The sequence below is a fragment of the Anabrus simplex genome, chromosome 1 (assembly GCF_040414725.1).
Source record: "Anabrus simplex isolate iqAnaSimp1 chromosome 1, ASM4041472v1, whole genome shotgun sequence".
NCBI lineage: Eukaryota > Metazoa > Arthropoda > Insecta > Orthoptera > Tettigoniidae > Anabrus > Anabrus simplex.
Window position 1 is genome coordinate 54,734,203 of NC_090265.1, and position 23,558 is coordinate 54,757,760.

The window sequence follows — 23,558 nt, forward strand, 5'->3', positions numbered from 1 at the left end:
AATAAAACCATGAAACATTCAGTCAAATGGATTTATATGTAATGCAATCTAATATCTAAATGAAGTTAAATGAGGGGGTTTCATTATTATTTTAAAGGAAAATAACCGATGGCACACTAGTCGGAAAAGGTTTGCCATCCTTGGTCTGTGCTGAAGCTGAAATAAAGGACTTGGGTAAAATAGTTGCTCTGGTACCCTCTGCCATGTATAAAAGGAAACAAACCAGTGTGTTTTGATCATACTGAAAACTTGGTTTATTGTTAAGTGGCCAGAGTAAACTAAGTATTGTTGCAGGTGGTCATCTTCACTCAAATTATCACTCGGCAAAGCCCTCCTGATTGCCACGATTGTTAAGGCATCAAGTCTATATGGGCTGACCCTGTGGGTAGCTGGGTCGAGTCCTGTTGGTCAAAAAAATATTTCACCATCGGAATGTGGGCCAGCAGGATAGGAGTGGTATTATACAATTTCTAATCACTAGCTTTGTGTGCCTTTCCGTGGTATCCCATTTTCACACCAGGCAAATGCTGGGGCTGTACCTTAATTATGGCCACGGCCGCTTCCTTCCAACTCCTAGCTCTTCCCTGTCCCATCGTCGTAATAAGACCTATCTGTGTCAGTGCGACGTAAAGCAATTAGAAAAAAAAAAAAAAAAAATGTGTGCCAAAAGCTTGGAATAAGTTCCAAACCTCTCTGCAGTGTTCATGTGGAGTGAGGTCATATGATGCTCTTGATGGTGATTTCTCCATCCGATGGAGACGTAAAGCTTTGAGCATACTTCTTAGTATTATTTAACAGGAGTAGGCTACATGTGGACACCAGGTTTCACCCTTTCCCTACCTCATCATCACAATCATCCCACATCTGGACGTGCAGGTCGCCCATGAGTGTCAAATAGAAAGACCTACACCAGGCGAGCCGGACCTGTGCTCGGACACTCCTGGCACTAAAAGCCATATGATAAATATCAACAGGCAGAAAATTAAACTCGCCATGATGTGGGGTTCAGTGCTCACTTGTACAGTCTGTCTCAAAAGAAAATTCACTGTATTAAGGCTTCATGGGAAATATAACATGCATTTTATTGAGACTTCCTGAATGGGATAAAATTTATTTTAAGTTTTTAAACTTTTGTGACACACTTCAGAGTTGTCCAGCACTTCAGTTGGGAACCCATGGTTTGATGTTCTGTATTGTATTTTTTCATGTATAGAAAGATGGGAACAATCAAAAGAACACAATATTAGAAATACAATGATGGTTCAGTATGAGAAGTGGGAGAAATAAAAAGGAAACATACAAGGACAGTTTCCACATATTCACACATTGCTGTCATAGAGTAAATTGGCTCTATTCTCGTCAGTCCCATTTCTTCTCACTCCCTTGTTTCCGCTTCACCAGCTAATTGGAGGCTGAGAAGAACTGGAATTGCTGAGGGAGAGCCAATCTACTTGAGGGCGGCAGTATATGATGTGGCGATAGTCCTTATCCTTTTGTTTTTTCCTTTCTTTCAATTCTCCTTCTTCGCACAGTGACCTGTCATTATGTTGGTCCTATTTTGTGTTCCTTTCATTGCTCCTATCTGTATTATATAACTTGATTTATGATGCATTTTGTTTTGAAAATTTGTTACTGTGTAACGATTATTTTCCATAGGTGGAACGAATGGATCGCAAGATGCAAGAAACAAAGCAGCAAGCATCGTGGTTCTCGGGTTGGTTTAGTGGCGGAGCTGCTAAGAAGGAGGAGCCACTGTCGGCTGCTGCTATTGGTTTGTAACTTTGTTCTGTACACTCACAAATTTATGGTGGCGCTGAATTGAGTTGTACCGAAAGAGTTGGCCGTGTAGTCAGGGTCGCGTAATTGTGAGATGGTGGGTTCAAAACCCACAGTTGGCAGCCTTGAAGGTTTTCTGTAATTTCCCATTTTTGCACCAGGCATATGGCTCTACCTTAGTTAAGTCCATGGCCACTACCTTCCCAATCCTAGCTTTTTCCCTTCCTTGTGTTGCCGAAAACCTTTCGTGTGTTATTCTTATTTCTGATCCTGTTCTTCTGTACCATGTTGTGAGGGTACTTCTTTTCAGTTGTCTGGAGTTGTGGTGGTTTCAAGGCCATATGTAAGAATCTACGAGGGCAAGTCAATAAGTATCTGCAACCAATTTTTATAATTTACTACAAAGAGAATACACACTTTTTATTGATATCATTTATCAACATAGTCACCCTGCTTTTCAATGTACATGGTCCACCGTTCCACAAACTTTCCAATACCCTTTGCAAAAAAAAATTTTGATGCGTAGCAAGCCATACACTCTGCTTCCTTCACCTGTTGATCGGAATTGAATCGATGGCCTCTTAGAACATTTTTAAGTGGACCAAACAGTTAGTAATCTGACAGGACAAAATCGGGACTGTATGGAGGATGCTCCAACACCTCGAAACACAGCATCTGAAGAGTTTGTGCAGTGTGAGCAGCAGTATGTGGATGCGCATTGTCATGCAACAAAAGAATTCCTTCCGACAATCGACCTCTGTGTTTGTTGTGAATTGCAGGTTTCAGCTTGTTTACCAGCATATCATTGTATAATGTTTACTGTTTCCCTCTTTTCCTGGTAATGTTCCAGGATAAGCCCTTGAGTCCCAAAACACTGTGAGCATCACTTTTCCTGCAGAAGATTGACTCTTGAATTTCTTTTTGGCTGGGGATCCGGGATGCTTCCATTCCGTGCTCTGATGTTTGCTCTCTGGTTCAAAGTGGTGAACCAATGTTTCATCTCCAGTGATGATCCGTTACAGAAACGTTTCACATTTGTTAGCATGACACTCCAGTAGGTGCTGACAGATTCTCACATGACTGCGCTTCTGCTCTTCATTGAGTTGTTTTGGAACCCATCTTGAACAGACTTTGTGAAAGTTAATCCTGTTATACATGATTTCATATGCAGAACCATTGCTAATATACATTTGGTTTGCCATGTCATCAACAGTCTCTTCTGTTAATCAGGATCATATCACGCACTTGTTCAGTATTGGCATCAGTTATGGCTGCAGATGGATGCCTGGATCTTTCCTCATCCTTCACGCTAGTGTGACCCCTTTTGAACTGTTCAATCCACTGGTAAACACTTCACTGTGAAAAAACATTGTCCCCGTATTGTGCTGAAAGTCTTGTATGAATTTCCACTCCTGGTACACCCTTAGACCGCAAAAAATTGATTGCAAAAGGCTGTTCTTCCTTGGTGCAACAGAGTGTGTTGCGGCCATCTTTACATTGCAACAGCACAAGCTGTACTGATCTGATAATGCTGAAATGTACCACAGATGTAGACAATGGTGCCATCTAGCAGCTGGAGAGCACACAACACCATAGAGCCAACTTAAAGACAATTAGAGCAAAATTGCTGATACTCATTGACTTGCCTGTATATAATTTGGCTAGTAGTGTCATTTTTGTTTTTAGAGGTACCGTTCATCCCCCAGCAGTCACCTTATTTGATGGTAGAATTGTTTTCCTGTGTTCATTCGTTATTCACTTTGTTTTGCCTGGTTGTCATTTGAGATACAACTACCCAAGTATTTGAAATCTGGGAGGCTGTCCAGCTTTGCTTCATTGAGCATGACAAATGGTTCATCTCCTTCCTTCTGCACTGCCATCACCACTGTTGTCTTGCTGATGTGTAGGCCATAGCTCCTAAATTCATCACCCCAGCTTTGTAGTCTCTCTTTCAATTTCTCTTCTGATTCACTCCAGATGGCAACACAATCTGCAAATATGAACGATTGTAGGTCACTTTTCCTTATCTTTTAAGCGACTTCATTATGATTTCCATCATGATGAATAGCACAAGTGAACAAATGAACTGCCCTGCTGCACTCCTCTTTGTTCAAACCAGTGTGAAAAACTACCATCTATTGAACATGGCTTCTGTTCCCTCTATATAAAATCTGCTCTTTGTCTATGACCTGTCTCACACCTGCAGTTCTTTCATGCATTGTCAAATTCTTCCCCTTGGCACGCTGTCGTAGGCTTTCTCAAGGTCCAAAAAGTACGAAAAATAGAGGCTTCTCCTTCTGCCAGTATTTGTCTATCAGCATTCTAGCTGCAAAGATGAGATCTGTAGATATTCTGCTTGGCCTGAAACTATACTGTTCTTCCTCTTGGAATGGTTTGACATTGTCGCTGGTCCTGTTTGGTCTGTTTTTTTGCCCCCCTTCCTGAATATTTTCAGTTTATGATTTAGCAGCATAATACCGCTGCTTTTACGTCTGCTTCCTTCCTTGAACAAAGGCACAATGATGCCCTTCTTCCATTCCTGCCTTATCATGTTGAGTAGTCTGTAGAATCACTGGGTTGCCGGAATTCCTGCTGCTCGCAGCTTATTCACACTCAGTTATCTGTGCCTGCTGCCTTTCACTTCCTCATGCTTTGGAATGCCTTCTCAATCTCCAGCCATGCGATTGCTGGTTCATTGTCTCAACTTGGCTCTTCTCAGTCCATTGTTATAGTTTCTGTATCTCCATTCAACAGCTTGTCGAAATAGGTCTTGTTCTTCCCTGGTTTCTCCCTCATCTCGCATCTAAGTTCCATCCTTCTGTTCTATTGCCTTTATGGCTTTGTAATCATTCCTCTTGTTTTTCTCTAATATTAATAATAATAATAATAATAATAATAATAATAATAATTGTTACTATGTTTTCATGGAATATAGAGGTGAAAGAAAGTGCTGGTTTGAATGGGTCTGTCTATGACAGTCAAAAGATTCATTTAAAACTTTAAAAATTAAGGTTATATTTCTTTTCAGATATTAAATTTTAACAAAAAACATTTCAGGAACAGAACTAGTTTGGTACAAAATAGAAAAACAGAAAAACCTAGAAAAGGTTAGTTACAATTTGAGCTCCCTATTTACAAAAGTCCCTACATCACTAACGTTGCGTTTACACAGATAGTCAAGGAGACGAATCTCCCAATTTCTTTTACAGGATATTTAAAACAATTTTCAAGAGCACTTTGCTCCAATGGTTACAGGTTATGGCCTTCCAAAGGCACCACTCAATATTTACACAAATATCTTTTTACCTTACAAGAAAAGAGCCTATATGCTCGATAATTATACCAAGGAGACTTCGCTCCCAAACCTTTACAGCCTACACAAAGGCAACCTTTAAGTTAAGAGATTAGAGTGTTGTTGCTCAATAAAATTTGCACTTTCAGGCCTCTCTAGGCACAACCTACATTTAACAATACCGTATCCTTTTTCTTTTACATGGAAGAAATAATACAGGGGTATCGAGTACCCATTCTACCGGGCCTTTATGGAAAGCAACAGTTTCAATTACTGGCCCCAAAATCAAAATATATGGAGGCGGACACTTGCGCTCTTTGAAATCAAAGATTAAAACCCTACTTGGGCTTGTGGCCCGACGATGCCGAGGCTAATCCCACACTATTGAGGTGACTAGATGGACATTTTAAGTTACAATTTACAATAGTGGAAACGGTTACAAAATCGTAGTCACCTCAAGATTAATTGAAGTGGAATTCGAGATGGTAATGCACACTCTATTCCCGGTTTTCAGTTTAAGTGCTTTTGACTTACTTGAACTTTTACATGAGAAGGAAGAAAGTTTACATTTTAGGAAATTGACTGTTACTTAGTTAAAGATTGGAAACCTCCCCCTCGAGTCAGCTTGCAGAGATAGAAAAATGGTGGCCATTACCTTAGCTGATGTTCTGCCTGCCGATGGATGAGACCCCCGCCTCCTCTCTTAAAACACACACTCAATAACACTACGATCAATAAGACAAGTTAACTCGAAAAGGCGTCAGCTTTTATACCCGAGAGAAAGGTTTGAGAGAGCTCTGGACTAAAACCAGTCACACCCTCTCATTTTATTGGTAGATAAAATAGGGGTAAGATAAATATAATTGGATGAAAAATAAATACAGAAAATTTCTGATTGGCCAGAATTCAACGTTGGCGGGATGAGTAAGAAATGTTGAAAACCTAGAAGTATCAAAAACAAAGTCAGTTCAGTTCAGAAAACCTATAAACACAAAATTTCTGTAAATTTCTAGTTGTTCCACTTTGCACCAGAGTGCATGACATCAGTTTTTTAATCGACATCTATGGAGAAAAGTCCCAACTTCTGAAAAACCTGTTGCAACTTTGTGGTAGATACCATTCAAGGCGCTTCATTTAAATGCTCGGAGTTGAGATCTACCTCCCGGTACAACAACAACAACAATAATAATAATAATAATGATGATAATGATCAGTGACAAACTCCAGTCTGTTAATATATTATACATATACAGATCTCATCTTTGCAGCTAGAATGCTGATAGACAAATACTGGCACAAGGAAAAGCCTCTATTTTTAGTATTTTTTGGACCTTGAGAAAACCTATGACAGTGTGCCAAAGGGAATAATTTGACAATGCATGAAAGAACTGCAGGTGTGAGGCAGGTCATAGACAAAGAGTAGATGTTATATAGAGGGAATGTATATGAGCCCCCTCCATCTTTGTCCATATAAACCATTCTTCTCTCGTAACCTTGTCCCATTCTTGTCTTCTCTCCTTGACATCTTTCTTTACTGGATTTATCCATTTTTCTGTGCACTTGTACACTGGTCTTATTCCTTTTATCTCTTTCACATTCCCTTCTTGCAATCCTGAAGGCACTTTTCCTTTTTACTTGGCCAACCACTTCAGTCTTGCCTTCTGGATATTTTTGTAGTCTATTGTCTCCTGTTACCATCTCCTCTTGTTTTTTTTTTTTTTTTTTTTTTTGTTCCTGATCTTATCATTCCTGCTCTTCTGGATCATGGTACGTAGGAACTCATTTCTGCATCTTGGAGTTTTGAGTTGTTTTGCCTCATTAACTTGGTAGTTTCCAGGCTGTATGTGAGGATGGAGATAAATAAGATTTATATAGTGTTACCTTAGCTTTTTTTTTTTTTTTTTTTCTTTTTTTTTTTTTTTTTTTCTTTTACATTAAAATCTTTCTTTAAAAGATACATCTAGACTATCTACTTCATTATATATGGAAATTGTAATCAAATTTAAAAGTAGTTCCTGTTTCTACCCACATTGGATCATTCTCAGCTACTGAATGTTGTGATAGACATCTTAAAAAAATAAACTGTGAAAAATAATGGTCACATAAAAGATAATAAAATGAGAGAAGAATGATACACGCTTAAAAAATTTAAAACGTGCAGGTCATTCCTTTGTCTAAAATATTTCTTCTTAATTGTGAAAACAAGTAGCAAATGTTGTAGATGCGAAAGTTGTCTTAAATGTTATCAGTAAACAAAACATACACTTTTAAATGAGAACAAATGGGCCAGGGGAACGTCTCTTAAACATTGTTGTGATTGGACCTTATTATTTAATGACAGAGTACTTCTTTGTTTAAAGTTACGTCAAAGCAGAACGTTGAAACTTGAATCTGGCAGTAGCAAAATGAATGTTAATTTATTTTGGGATTTGATAAAGATGTCTAAAGGGGAAGAAAAAGCAAAAGGAGTATGCTAAAGAAATGTATAAGAAGATACTGACACACTAAGAATTAAAAACAAGGTTTTCATAGCAAATACTTGTTCCCCCTTAGGCCTTGTTGCTATTAAGGGGAGATGGCTGTGAAGATTATGGGAGAGGAGCTGGAGGGGAGGAAGTAGCTTGCTTATGTTTCGTATTTTAATGAATTTATTGGTTTTCTGTTCTAAATTTATTTTAATTTTTTCGTCAAAAGGAATATTTACTTTTCCTGAAATTTCATTATGATTAAATTAAGGATTGTTTCTCTGGTCAAGATGTAGATGTTTTTATATACATTAAGTAAAGCTTCTTTATGTTTCAGTGAAGAAATTTGAAGAGGCAATGACTCCAGAAGAGAAGGCGAAACTATACCGTGCTATCGACTACCAAGAAAACAGTGCTCCCACACAGTACCCCAAAACCTTCAATGAAAATGTTCTCCGTTTTCAGTTAAAAATTCTTGCTCTTGAAGTACGTGATGATACTTATGATATTCCTAGAGTTCTGTATTCTGAACTTTGTGGGGTGTCAGTGGAGGTAAAACAGAGACCATCTGCCCAGGCCATAAAGTAAGTGTTCCTCTCTTTGTTTAGTGTTATTCCTTAACCCATTTATATACAATTATTTTGATTAAAAAGCATGTTTGAATGTGATTTATTTCTTTATATTTTGGATTAGAAATGTTACAACCATTGTTGAATTTACATTTTAAATTCATACCATAAACAATTATAGTAGACTTGTTTGTTAACAATGTTAAGGGAAGAGAATTTCCATTCAAATCCCAACATTGTCTTAGTCTTTAACACCCTCCATGCTCAATGCATCATCAGATATTTCCAAACCATCATCTACTCTGCTATCAAGGATAAAATGGAAAAATGATTTCCCTTTTCTCATAAGACATACGCCCATCCTGTGTCCAGGTTGGTCAACGTAAGGGATTCCCAGCCAGCTTCTCAGGGAATATCGAATTTGGTTCAGTTTAACATGGGATGCAAGAGACTATTTGTTGCGCCGATAATCATGACATCAACTTTGACCTTACTGATGGATGTCTCCTTCAGGCACCTCACAGCCATGTTACCCAACTCGAAAATGCAATACCTTAATTCTAATATATTTTATCCTATTATTTTTTTCATAAATAACACTTCAAGTTATCCATTTCTTACAACTATTTATTAAGCATAATGAAGTATATCAAGAACAGGAAGAGAAAAATTTCAGTATATACAAACTGTCTTCCAGTAGATAAACAATCCTAGAATAGCTGATTCCTCAATTTCTACAACTAGTCTTCATGTCTTACTTCCTACTTTCTTCCTGTCATTAACTGAAATGAGTTCACTTTTCTCCTTTTACATTTTCCTACAAGTTGTGATTGATCAATTACCATTTACATCTGACCATTCGCATTATCCTAAATTGATCTTTTTTTTTACATTCTTCTTCTTCTTCTTGGTCTATACCCTTAATGAAGAATTGGAGTTTAGCATTGTATCTAACCAAAATTATATTATTCAAGATCATTAGTTCAATATCCTAACTCAAGTAGGCTACAATGTTCTTTCACTATTTATTCTGAATTTATCTGATCTGAATTATATTTGAAATTTCTAGTTGGACTTTATTATACGACATTTTCTTATCTGAGATTATTTATCTGAAATTTTATCATCTGAAATTTATTATGACCTCAGTCGACTATTTAGGTTTCAGAAATGCTCAACAAGTTTCTTGTACATATGCTGTTATTAACCTATCATTCACAACAAAATATTTCTGTATCTAACATACACATTAGCGAGGTTTACTAGGTCATATCTACTGTATCTTACGTTCTATATAAATGAGCATTAGAATTCAAACATGTGCCAAGAATGTATTGTACTTCCTTCTGTGGTGATATTATAAGCTGACATTACATAATATGCTCTCATGTACCATTTATTGAATCACTTCATAACCTTGATCTTGACTTGCTCTGGAAAAAGCGTAGTTCTGAATGTGTCGACTGACCCTATCATATTTCATTACCATGATATCTATTTGAAGTATGAAGGCTGTCACCTGATTAGGCTCATTACTAAGAGTTTTATTTAAGGTTGGAATACACTCTAATCATAGTATTATACTCTTTTCAACAAATATGTAGGTGGATGCTCTGCCTAGTCAATACTAAATATTAATTATTTATATTTTTTATATTTTTATATTTAGTATTTATATTTGTTGTGATCAAGTCATTACGGATCAAATACCAGTCACTATGGTCAAGATTATTAATTATACTCTTTTCTTGACAAAAACCATTACCATACAATAATTACCAAGTATGATCCTATTCTCGTGTCATCTAATATCAGAATTATTTCATCTTTCTTCAAAATCGACAACGAATACACCATATCTTCTACATTTCCATATTTACTCTGTTCAACTCTATCACTTCGTAGACTATGCATTTCTCATATCTTCTTAATATCTCCCATTCTTCATAACATTTAACTTCCCTTGACGTTATTGCTTCTACACTGGCTCATAATTCACATAGGATCCATTTCTTTTTTGTATTGTACAGCCATTGTACTATTATTACTATGTCTTAAATCCATCTTCATACAGCACGTAACTTCTCCAATACTCTTCGAATGACAACCACCTATTCCTTCAATATGATTTGGAGTCTATATATCTACTCGTAACACATTCTCCAATAGCATTAACAAAACTGTGGCCAAAATTTAATAACATTATCACTTCCTACACCAATGTACATTGATTAGCACACTAATCATTCGTAAGTTCATGTGAAATAGGTTAGCTTTGAAGATCACTATTGGCACATTGATTATATGACACTTGCAATTAAACAACTGAAGTTATTTTCTACCAAATGATACATAAAATTTTGAAAAACAAGAAACTTATCTCACTTTCTTTGCCTTTTTGGGATGGTCTCTTCTCAGCTCTTACATGTGATCCTCGCGGCTGACTTCTGCTCCAGAGACTTTCGATAATATAAATCTTCCACCTTTTTGATACTTTTATTTGCTTTTTAGCAAATTAATTACAAACAGTACACGTTTTGTTCTTATTTAAGAACATCTTCAGCTGTTATATAGTTTAGGCGAATTACTAAGTTTTGAAGTACATTATTATCAGGTACCTTGTTCCTCTTAAAAACTATGTAAATATAAATTGAATATAAATTAAATTAAAAAACAATGTGGTGGTTAAATGGGTTAGTGAAATGAGACAGAATAGATACACTTACAGTTATCCTACTTTAAAAACTATTTCTATTCATTTGAATAGTTGTTATTAAAAAGTTTCCAGCACTCGTCATCATGATCTAAAGGCTTTGCCTTGTCGCTGCAACCATTGATCTCTTCCCCTCTGCGATCCTTTTCATCTCTCCATAACCTCGGCATCCCATCATCTCAACTACCTCTTCAATGATCTTCTTCCGTGGTTTCCCTCTGCCTTCTTTCCCATCACCTTGCCTTCGAACAAGTTCTTTATGAAGTCATTATGCCGGAGAATGTGACCAAAAACTGATGCTTTTATCTTTTTTATCGTTGTTATTAAATGTCTCTGGGTGTTTATTTCTCTAAGCACTGCTTCATTAGTTTTCTTGTTTTTGAGCTTACTTAATATATCTTAAATTGGGTTAATTGCGGAAACTTGAAGCTGATTGCCGTTCGCTAATTATAAGCTCAAAAACAAATAACAGCCAACTTGGAAGGAGAGAAAGAAGTGAACATTCAACAATATTTAGAACAGTGTCAAGGAGTCATACATTTTATCAAAAACTTTTTACTGGAAGACAAGCGGAATATTTTAGTGTAACAGTGCTGGAAATGGTGGACAATATGGAGTAGCTGTAATATTAGGAAAGAAGTGGGCAAACAATGTGCTAAACACACATCACGTCGATGATAGAATAATGATGGTGAAAATAGCTGCCAAACCAACAGATATGGTATTAATACAGGTATACTTCCCTACTACTGGGCATGACGATGATGAAGTTGAGGAAATGTATAATAAAATAGAAGACATAATTAAACTAAACAATGACATAACATAATCATAATGGGAGACTTCAATGCTGTGGTTGGCAGTAATATTACTAGAAAAGTTGCTGACAGGTTCGGTCTAGGACAAACAAATGATAGAGGAGAACGTATGATGGACTTCTGTGAAGAACAGGACATGATCATAATGAACACTGTATTTGATATGCCTAATAGAAGACGTTACACGTGGAAGGATTTCGGAGATAATAACAGATACCAAATTGACTACATTCTAGTAAAGAGAAGGTATAAAATCAGGTAAGTCATGGCATAACTATCCTAGCTTAGACATCGACAGCGACCATATCCCAGTATTAACAAAATGTCAAATTAGGCTGAAGAAGTTAAGGAAACCAAGAAGCAAGAAATGGAATCTAGAAAAGTTAAATGATCCATTAACGCAAGCAGCATTCGAAGAAAAGACTGACACGATCATGTACAACAATTACAACGAAATGGGACGCTGTCAAAGCTTCACTTACAACGGCAGCAGATGAAGTGCTAGGAAAAACGACGCTTGAACCCAAGAAGAACTGGATGACTGAAGATATACTAAATCTCATTCAGGAAAGAAATCAAGAACACCGGAAAAATACTCCAGAAGGAATGATAAACTATAAGAAACTAAAAAACTTAGTTACATAGAAGTGCTGAGAGGCGAAAGAAAGATGGATGGATGACATTTGTAAAAGCATGGAACATGATATGAAAATCAGAAATGCTGACAGAGCATACATTCAAGTAAAAAGAACGCAATTCAAGGCTAAAATGAAATCCAGTGTTATAAAAGATAAGGAAGGAAATCTGTTAATAGAAGATGAGGAGGTAATGAAGATGGAAGAGTATTTGGAGGATCTATATAATGGAGAAGAAAGTAACAATGTAGATGAGTACATCATAAAACAAGAGCAGGTTTCAGAGAAGTGAATTCGAAACAGCACTGCAACAGCTGAAAAAGAAAAACGCTCCTGGACCAGACAAACTGCCTGCTGAACTGTGGAAAAACTCTGGAAAAAAAGCTGAAGGATGAACTCTTCAAAATCATCAAGTGTTGCTACAAAAGCGGAGATATGACAGAGGATTTTGTAGAAAGCAAAGCAGTACTTCTGCACAAAAAAGGAGATTCAACAGAATGCTCAAATTACAGAATGCTAAGCCTTGTTTCACATGCTTCAAAAATATGTACATGATATTAAAAAACAGAATCAAAATGAAAATTGAGCAGAATCTAGATGATCAGTTTGGGTTCAGGAAAGGAGTAGGAATGAGAGAAGCTATCATAGCAATTAAAACCATCTTGGAGAGAAGACTAGAGCTTAACAGAAATACATATATAGCTTTTGTAGACCTGGAAAAAGCTTTTGACAATGTTCAGTGGAAAAGACTGTTCAAAATTATGAAGGATATTCGTTTAGACTGGAAAGACAGAAAAGCAATACTAAACCTGTACATCAATCAAAGAATGAACATCGAAAGCAGTGAAAAAGTATGCAAGGTGAGGATCAGGAAAGGAGTAAGACAGGGGTGTTCCTTATCACCATTTCTATTTAATCTGTACATTGAAGAGGCCATGAAAATTTTTAAATCAAAAACACCTGGCATCAAAATAAATGGAACAACTGTACACTGTATATTAGATTTGCCGATGATATTGCACTTCTGGCTGACAATGAGAAGAACATGCAGATCATGCTCAACAAATTAACATCCATCTTAAAAGATTTCCAACTTAACATTAATGTAAGTAAAACTAATGTTATGGTTGTAAGCAAATCTAAAATGAAGTCAGAGGCACAGCTCATAATTGGAAATATTTTAATAAAACAGGTGCACAAATTCTGCTACTTAGGATCAGTTATTACCGATGACAACAGGTGCACTGTGGAAATAAAAAGAATTTCCCTGTGTAAGAAAGCCTTCGAAGAGAAGCAGCTCTTAATTAATAAATCCTTAAATAATGAACAAAAGGAATTGCTTATCAAAACATTCATTTGGAGTGTGCTGCTATATGGCTGTGAAACAACTAGAGGCAGTGGAAATGTGGCTATGGAGGAAGATGACAAGAACTAGCTCGATTGAGAAGAAAACTAATGAAGCAGTGCTTAGAGAAATAAACACCCAGAGACATTTAATAACAACGATAAAAAAGATAAAAGCATCAGTTTTTGGTCACATTCTCCGGCATAATGACTTCATAAAGAACTTGTTCGAAGGCAAGGTGATGGGAAAGAAAGGCAGAGGGAAACCACGGAAGAAGATCATTGAAGAGGTAGTTGAGATGATGGGATGCCGAGGTTATGGAGAGATGAACAGGATCGCAGAGGGAAGAGATCAATGGTTGCAGTGACAAGGCAAAGCCTTTAGATCATGATGATGATGAGTGCTGGAAACTTTTTAACAACTATTCAAATTAATAGAAATAGTTTTTAAAGTAGGCTAAATATAAGTGTATCTATTCCGTCTCATTTCACTAACCCATTTAATCACCACATTGTTTTTAAATTTCATTTTAATTCAATTTATATTTAGATAGTTTTTAAGAGGAACAAGTTACCTGATAATAATGTACTTAAAAACTTAGTAATTCACCTAAGCTATGTAACAGATGAAGATGTTCTTAAATAAGAACGAAAAATGTACTGTTTGTAATTAATTAATTTGCTAAAAAGCAAATAAAAGTGTCAAAAAGGTGGAAGATTTATATTATTGTATGTCTCTGTGAATAGAATTTGATACAGAAAATGAAGCTGATTTCTTGCAATGACTCCTGCTCCTCCGAGTGTCATCTCTGATCAGGGTGGTTGATCATCTTGAGCTAAATTACGTAAACTTGGGCAGTCCATTCCCTGATCTTAGAAGGACTCCATGGTGACGATTTCATTCATGAAATCATAGGATACAATTTGAATGAAATAATACATGTTGTTGCTGTTTATTAAATCTCTAATATAGTTATTTCTTCAAGTATTTATGGTGAATGTGAGATTTCTGATTATTGACTCTGATTTTCTTGGCTACATTTTTTTTCCGATGTTGTAGATCAATCTTTTGGAATTTTCTTCACGTTATTTATGCTGTATATCGACAATTAGATTACAGATTCTTGTTGGTCTTCTCCTAGTAGATGAGGTTCTTTCTTTTATAGCGATGATTTAATGTGATATTTTATCCTTCCAGCTTACGTGAGTGTGTCCCTCAGAAAAAGCAATACAGAAGTCCTTTCTTTTCTTTTTTTTTGTTGTTTCAACAATCCAGCTCCTGTTTTGTGGTCTTTTACACAGCCATTATGATTCTATGCCTTCTGCTATGATAATCTGGACTTCAGTGACATTGCATACTTATTTATTCTGTTTGATGCTGCCGCCGGCCATTGTATTTATTTCAGTTTCCTTACTTTTATTACTAGCATAATGGTACATAATGGTACAGACATCTTGCTAGCATTGTTGTAGCACCTCTTTTTACCACACATAACATAGTTGCATCCTTAGCAATGCACCAAGACCTGGGATGGAAGAACACACAGGGACATAAATATTTAAGTTGGAAGAGGAATGAATAAATGAATGAATGAATGAATGAATAAATGAATGAATGAATCTGACTGCCCTAAAGAAGGAACACTCAAGAAATACAAACAAGGGGTACCTGGAAAATGTTAACTAAGGAAAGAATAACAACAATTTTAAACTAAAAAATTTCATTTACACTCAAAGGGAACTTCAAAGGAAAATGAGAATTACGGTAAGTAAAAAAAAAGTGAAAACTAGGCAACCATAATAAACTAACTTCAATATGTCCAGGTTAAGTGTTAAGGATATTTTGAAGATAAACTCCACCTTTACAATACTTAAATCTTTGTATTCTCTTTAGAACAGCTTCAAAGGGACATGTTTCAAAGCACATTCAAAGTTGACAATGTGGATTAATTATGTTCATTTCTTGTAATGTGTTCAGGACATGCAGACATAGAAAGTGCATCCCAAGAAGATTAATACAATATTTCAAGTTCTACATGAATTGAATAATACAAAGTTAGGTTGTGATAAAATCACAGTAAAATATTGACATGTAATGTCCTCAGTAAATGAAATAATCCAGCAAAATCAAGCAGGAAACAGGAAGACAGCTTCTCCATGCTCAATCGTATGTAAGCTGCATGCATTTCAGACAAGTGAGCCCGGCTGCAGTGGGCTAGCCTCAGTGGGTGCCCAGCTGAGCAACTTTCGTGTAGAGTATTGCAGTCTGTCTTCCACTTTCTCTCTTGCCTTGAATTATTCCTTCCATTACATCATCTATAAATCTGTGCCTGTATAGGTAGTCAATTAATTGGCCTCTTTCCTTACCATTGGTAATATAGATCTTTTTTTAAACCATTATTTGAAGAAGTTCTTTATTTGTGAGCTTGGCTGTCCCCGAGATCTTTCCCATCCTCTTCCAGCACTACATCTCAAATGCTTCCAGACCTCTCTTATTGCTAGGGCCCGGATATTTTAAAATTGCATATGCAGATATGCAAATGCATATTTTGAATGTTAGTGCATATTTTAAATGTTGGTGCACATACAGGTATATTTTTCTCTTATGTGTGATCGATTATCTAAGATTTCTGAAGGAAATGAAAAATCTAATGAACTCTATATGTTGTACATCCCTTGACAACACGAGAAGCCTTCTCCTGATCAAGGAAAGGGCTTTCAGTGTTGAAATACAAGCAGGTAGACAGATAATGACCCATTTCACAACAGCAATTTCCTCATTTCTGACAATCCTTTCCCCTTACAGTAGCCTCCCAAGGTTTGCTTAAACAAGTGCGTTCATCTGTTAACTTGCAGGTCATCTATTGCAGTGTTTTACCAGATTAAACTGTAAAAATGCCTAAAGATGAGGGCTCTAGGTCTTATAGTCACAGGTACAGCTTCGTAAGTGAAAAATGTAGTTAAAGATATTGATGATAGTCATACTCCGTGCATTCATGAAGCAAAGTACGCATTTGAATCTGAAACTGTATATAAAAATATCAGTTTTATCCATGTGCATTATTCGTCACTTTTGAAGGCAATTAAGGGCCTAGAATGTCGTGGTGCACCCCTACACAAATTCCTTCAGTTAATTCATAACACCATTAGTTTTTAAACGGTGGCCCTGGTGAAACCAGAGAAAAAGTTAAAAAGAAAACTCAGTGCAGTGTTGGACTCAAACCCAGAACTGAAGAAGATTCAATCCATAAGCAACTACATAAGTGGAATCAAGAAGTCTTTGCCATAAAAATGTTCCGAGCAGTCAGTGCCAGTGTACAAGTATTTTCTAGTTACGTCCATCAATGTAGAACGATCATTTTCAGCGTATAAATTAATTCTGTCGGACAACAGAAAGTCATTGACCCCTGAAAACGTGTAAAAAAAAAAAAACCTCTTGATAGCCTACTGCCTTGTATATTTTTGCAAGGAATTAAACATCTTTGTCAGTTTAACACTGAGTTAAAATTAAATCATACGTCTGGTATGTGTATTTTGTATTATTTTAGTTCATATTTTCGTGCATATTTTCAACATTTTTAGTGCATATGTGCATGCATATTTTTGGAGTTTTTAGTGCATATGTATCCGGGCCCTACTTATTGCATATACCAGTAGTCCACATTTCTGAGCCATACAAGTCTACATTCCAGACAAAGCACTTAATAAATAAATCTCTTTTCTGTTTCCACACTTGGATTCCTTGTAAGGAGCACCCATTTCTTGTAATAGGCTACCTTTATGCTATTCGGCTTTTTATTTCAGCTGAACTTTTGTCAGCTGAAGTGATCTTACTTCCTAAGTAAAGGTATTCACTTGTCTGAGGTCTGAGTAAATTAATTCTTATTTCATCTGCAATACGGTAGTAGTTGCATACCATAATTTGTCTTCTGTGTATTAATTTTATGTTATACTTCTTTAATAATGTTATTGGTTTTACGGCCCACTAACTATTTTTATGGTTTTTGGAGACGTTGAATTGCTGGAATTTTGTCCCAGTGGAGTTCTTTTATGTGCTGGTAAGTCTACCAACATGGAGCTGATTTGAGGACCTTCAGATACCACTGGACTGAGTCAGGACTGAACCTGCCAACTTGGGCTCAGAAGGCCAGTTCCTTAAGTCTGAGCCACTCATCCTAGTTAATACTTCTCTCTCAGCTCTTGTTCATTCTTTCTAATGCCTTTTGTTAGTTTCTATAATTTAAAAGCTTTTTATTCTGTCAAAAACATTAATTATAACACACACAACACTAGAATATATCTCTAAAGAAATTCTTATAAAATGAATTTCATCTTCCATTCTATAAGAACTTCTGCAGATTCTATTAAACCATAACACCAATATAAATGGTCCAATATTGGACATTATAAATTTTCCAACTAACTCATTTCTGGGGCCTATTCCACAAAAGTATGGTCTTGTACATTACAAGTTACTAGTGTGGGTTCTTGTAATGTATGGAGTTGTATATTTCTGTTCCACAAAAGATTGATAGTCTCTTGTATATTACTAGTGAATTGTTACAAGTTTTACAAGTGACAACATATCAATAAACATACTACGTCATAGCATGAATCAGCTGTTTATCTTCATATTCCATTCGTTGAATTAGGTTATGCTTGCCTCATTAATCTTAATATCGTATTTTATGTAGCAAAGATTCAAAGAATTTCCCAGTGCTACAATGTTATTTTTCAGTTTATTTCTTTAATGATAGGAAATTACTCCGTTATTATCACCCATTCTGTTCTTCCGCGATCCTCGCATATGTTCCACGATAGTCTGACATACCCACCTTGGTCTGTCATTTGGAATCAGATGCCGCTAATAACGACATTTGGCTGCCAAACTTAATTGTTACAAAATTTCACACTCTGCATGAATTGTTAAAATGATGTCAAGGAAAGGAAGTTATTCATTTTGAAGGAAATAGAAAGAAGGAAAGATATTCATTTCGGTGGCATTCAGTGAGAGTCTGAAAAAACAAGACAAAATAAAGGGTTGGATGGAAATATTTGATTTGGAAAAACTCGTGGAGCTTTTGAGGGGAAAAGTTGGATTAATGATTGGAATTACTTAGAATTAATGATTCCAGGAATGTCGTCCTTGGAACATGTTTGTTCAGTATTTTTAGCTCAAGGAACAATTTGAGGAAATTTTATATCATTTATTGCAGCTACCACAGAATGTATTGACCTACAGACAGAAGATTTTGCCATCCCATGCATATGTGCAATACCATGGTACTGACCACAATTTCCTAGCCAAAGCAGTGTTGTTAGTAGGCCTAACTGTTGTTTAGCAGAGAGAGATTTATTTCTGCTCGTAGGATGTTTCAACCTATGATAAATATCCATCAAAAGTTCTTCCACTTGTATTGTGCTTAACCTAAAACTCTCATTGTATTCAAATAGTGTTAAACTGGAAGTTTATTCTTTCCCTATACAGACGGTAGTTTTCATTTTCATTACCATCACTATCACTTCTGCTAGACCACATATTTATCAAAATGTATCTGAAATAAGTATATTTAAATAGTACTAGTACATTTATATATTATTGTCCTTTCACTGGTAGAGAATAGTTCCCAATTCACTAGTAAATTACAAGTACTAGTACTTTTGTGGAACATACCTATAAAAATTCACTGGTAATTTGTAAGTATGGAGTAGTAAAGTACAATTGTAGAAAATTCTTTTGTGAAACAGAAACTCTGGTATTTGTACTAGTTACTAGAGAATTTACTTGTAATGTACAAGACCATACTTTTGTGGAATAGGCCCCTGGTTGCCAGCAGTGTACTAGTGTACTAAGTTGGGCTCATCAGTTGGTAAATAGCACACCCACCAAGACGCATGGCTAGCGCATATCGTGGAGGCCACTGCGTAGGTTACTTGGGTCCAACACCATGCCATGCTATGATTTATTCAGGTTAACTTCATGGACACCACAATGAATTGCAAATTTATACCAGCCACAAATTAAGAATGTGTCAGTTTTAACCATATTTTCATGTGCCGTCCTGACAATGTCCAACAACATTTCAGCATGTTTGTAACAAGCACTGCGGTAACATTTCATTTTATTTTGATGTGTAAACACCATCTAGCAGTTCTGTGTCAGCTGGTGGTTATTTACAGTGGCATCCAGTGGTTTGCATACTACTAACACCACTCAAGTAGATTTGGTGATTGATCTGACTACAGAATCATTTACCAGTTCCCGTTTTGCAATTGAAATTGTAATGATTAGCAGTAATGGAACTAACAGATCTATGAATATCAATACAAGAAAGAGTCTGGATGATGAGCATACTCCAGATGCGAAGAATTTAGAGCCTAATTTATTTTTCCGATTTTTACACTTAGTTCATCCCAGATTGTAATGTTAACTGTGTGTTTGGACATTAGTTTTCATGTCAGTTATGAGTTTTTATATTTATTTAGTTATTAGATGTATTACATTAAGGCTGAAGATGGCCAGCCAAGGCTGAAACTAGTCCCTAGTTTAGTAATGTAATTCAGTACTATTGCATAATATAGTATTGAAAAAGATGGACCATCATCATCATCCTAAACCATCTCCAGTTTCCCGGGTGTGGTATATGAGCTTCCTCCATCTCATCCTGTCCTCGTACCATTCTTCCTCCACCAACTTGTCCCAATCATGACCTCTCAGCAGTACATCGCTCTTAACTAAATCTATCCATTTCCTTCGTGGCCTTCCCACGGGTCGTTTTCCTTCTACCTTTCTGTCAAATTCCTTCCTTGCAGTTCTGTTAACTGGCATCCTCTTCATGTGACCAAACCACTTCAGTCTTGATATCTGAATCTTATTGAGGAGAGAATCATCTATTCCTACTTCTTCTCTAATTTTCTCATTCCTTATCTTGTCTTTCCTGGTTTTCTGGATCATAGTGCGTAGGAATTTCATTTCAGCTGCCTGAAGTTTGGAATTATCTCTATTGGTCAGTGTTGTGGTTTCGAGACTGTATGTAAGAATTGGTGTATAATAGGACTTGTACAATGTCATTTTTGTTTTCATGGGTATTTGCTCATCCCAATTCAATACGGATTAAAACCATGAAGTTTATATCCTGTGATTGCTACTAGCTACTCGCGAAGTGACTGGAAAGGAATATAAACTTGATTAACCCACAAAAGAACAAATTTTAATGGAGAAAAATGAAATTACTCTACTGCCAGATGTTTCCTCCATGAAATATTAAGTGCCAGTCATAAACATACTATTTATTTACACAATGAGTCCACTGGTGGCAATGACGTGGCTGTGTTTAAAGGGACATGTTTGTTTATTATACGTTCTGCTTGGCACTGGACACCTTGTAGTTTTCTTATATTTTCCATCATTGTTGGGTGCCAGGAAGGAAGACCATAGAGTAGTATGGTATGCTCCACTGAAATGTATGCCGTTCGCACAGCTTTATTTCTTCCTCCGGAGAGACATCTATGAACAAAACCTAGTGCTCTGTATGCCTTACATCTCACTTCCTCCACTGGTCCATTTTAGATTGCCCATAATGTGAATGCCAAACTGTTTGATGGAGTTGGAATTCCTTGTGTTTAGAAATATCAAACGGAAACTTTTGGTAGAAAGTGAAAATTCTAATTATCTAACCTTTTGTATGTTTTTAGGACAATATAGAATGTATTCTTGATTTTAAGAGGAAATATTACTGCAGAATTCTAAATTATGAAAAGCAAAAATGTTGAAATCTGGCTAATTTTGAGATCACACAGCTAAAAGAACAGTAAAAGTGAGTACTGGAAGTTGCATACACTTTATATAAAAAACATAATATGATGCATTTAACTCTCTAGAAAAGTTCTGAACTAGATTTCATTGTCATCTCAGTGCTTACTGCTCCCGGATGCAATTCCTGCCTCTGTGGCATGTGAAAACACTGAATAAAAGGCAATAAAAGCAATGAAAACACCCTAGATCAATTGTGACTGGCAGTAGGGAAGGGGGCCTGCCATTATAATGAAAACTCCCCAACTTGAATGTGACTGAAAGTAGGAAGTAGTTCGCACATTATTCGTGTGATTTAGAATAATTTTAAAAATGTTACTGTAATGTACATTATTTTTTCTCACTTTTAGAACTGGGCTTAGTGTATGTTGTAATGAAACTCCATATCAATTGTGACTGGCAGTAGGCAAGGGAACCTATCATTATAATCAAAACTCCCAAACATGAATGGGTTGGGATATATTATCGGCACACTTTATCTTGGTGCATTTACACCCTAGTGCTGAATCGGTCAACTTCAGCAATCTTCGAGATTCGTACTGCCAACGTTTGAAACACAAACTATGAATCGCTTAAGCATCGTTGTGCGACATCTAGCGTACACATTACATACTAGTACTGTTGTTGTTTACACAGCAAAGCCAAACTATAGAATTCATGGTGAGAACAAGATTCGCATCGAGAAATGTTATATAACGTGTATGTGACACAGTTGTTGGCTTAATATAATAACGGTTTAGAAACTTCATATTGATCGATCATAAATTCTCGATTCAATTCAGATTTCATTTTCATTCAGTTGGCAGCACTACCGGGACTGGGACAGCTCCCTCCTTACTCCTCAACCACGTACACAAATGCACCAAGGTAAAGTGTGCCGATAATAGTACCATAATACTTATTTGATTATTGTTTGGTTGAAGGAGCTATACCAACTAAATGGAGAGTTACTATAGTAGCCCCTGTGTATAAAGGAAAGGGTGATAGACATAAAGCTGAAAATTACAGGCCAGTCAGTTTGACATGCATTGCATGTAAGCTTTGGGAAAGCATTCTTTCTGATTATATTAGACATGTTTGCAAAATTAATAACTGGTTTGACAGAAGGCAGTTTGGGTTTAGGAAAGGTTATTCCACTGAAGCTCAGCTTGTAGGATTTCAGCAAAATATAGCAGATATCTTGGATTCAGGAGGCCAAATGGATTGTATTGAATTTGACCTATCTATAGCATTTGATAGGGTAGATTATGGAAGATTACTGGCAAAAATTAGTGCTATTGGACTAGAAAAAAGTAACTGAATGGGTGGTTATATTTCTAGAAAATAGAACTCAGAGAATTTGAGTAGGCAAAGCTTTATCTGACCCTGTAATAATTAAGGGGGGAATTCCTCAAGGCAGTATTATTGGACCTTTGTTTTCTTATATATATAAACGATATGAGTAAAGTGGAATGAGAGGTAAGGCTTTTTGCAGATGATGATGTTATTCTGCACAGGGTAATAAATAAGTTACAAGATTGTGAGCGGCTGCAGGGTGACCTCGATAGTGTTGTGGGATGGTCGGTGGGCAATGGTATGATGATAAACGGGGTTAAGTCAGGTTGTGAGTTTCACAAATAGGAAAAGTCCTCTCAGTTTTATTTACTGTATTGATGGGTTGAAAGTTCCTTTTGGGGATCATTGTAAGTACCTAGGTGTTAATATAAGAAAAGACCTTCATTGGGGTAATCACATAAATGATTGTTAATAAAGGGTACAGATCTCTGCACATGGTTATGAGGGTATTTAGGGGTTGTAGTAAGGATGTAAAGGAGAGGGCATATAAGTCTCTGGTAAGACCCCCAACTAGAGTATGGTTCCAGTGTATGGGACCCTCACCAAGATTACTTGATTCAAGAACTGGAAAAAATCCAAAGAAAAGCAGCTCGATTTGTTCTGGGTGATTTCCGACAGAAGAGTAGCGTTACAAAAGTGTTGCATAGTTTGGGCTGGGAAGACTTGGGAGAAAGGAGACGAGCTGCTCGATTAAGTGGTATGTGATTGGAATAATAAAAATAAGTTTTATTGATTTCACCACCTAATCAATACAATAAGTCTTGTCTTAGTTGATTAACTTTGTCAACTAAAATGGGG

The 23,558-nt window shown here is 36.3% G+C and overlaps 1 protein-coding gene across 1 annotated transcript in view; it reads left to right on the forward strand.

The window, feature by feature from the left end:
- The window catches only part of LOC136884060 (intermembrane lipid transfer protein Vps13), an 816,621-nt gene that overhangs the window by 108,540 nt on the left and 684,523 nt on the right, over nucleotides 1-23,558 (forward strand). The window contains exons 9-10 of the mRNA XM_067156088.2: nucleotides 1,657-1,771; nucleotides 7,871-8,117. Coding sequence (XP_067012189.2) covers nucleotides 1,657-1,771; nucleotides 7,871-8,117 — 362 coding nt within the window. The remainder of the gene's footprint in view (nucleotides 1-1,656; nucleotides 1,772-7,870; nucleotides 8,118-23,558) is intronic.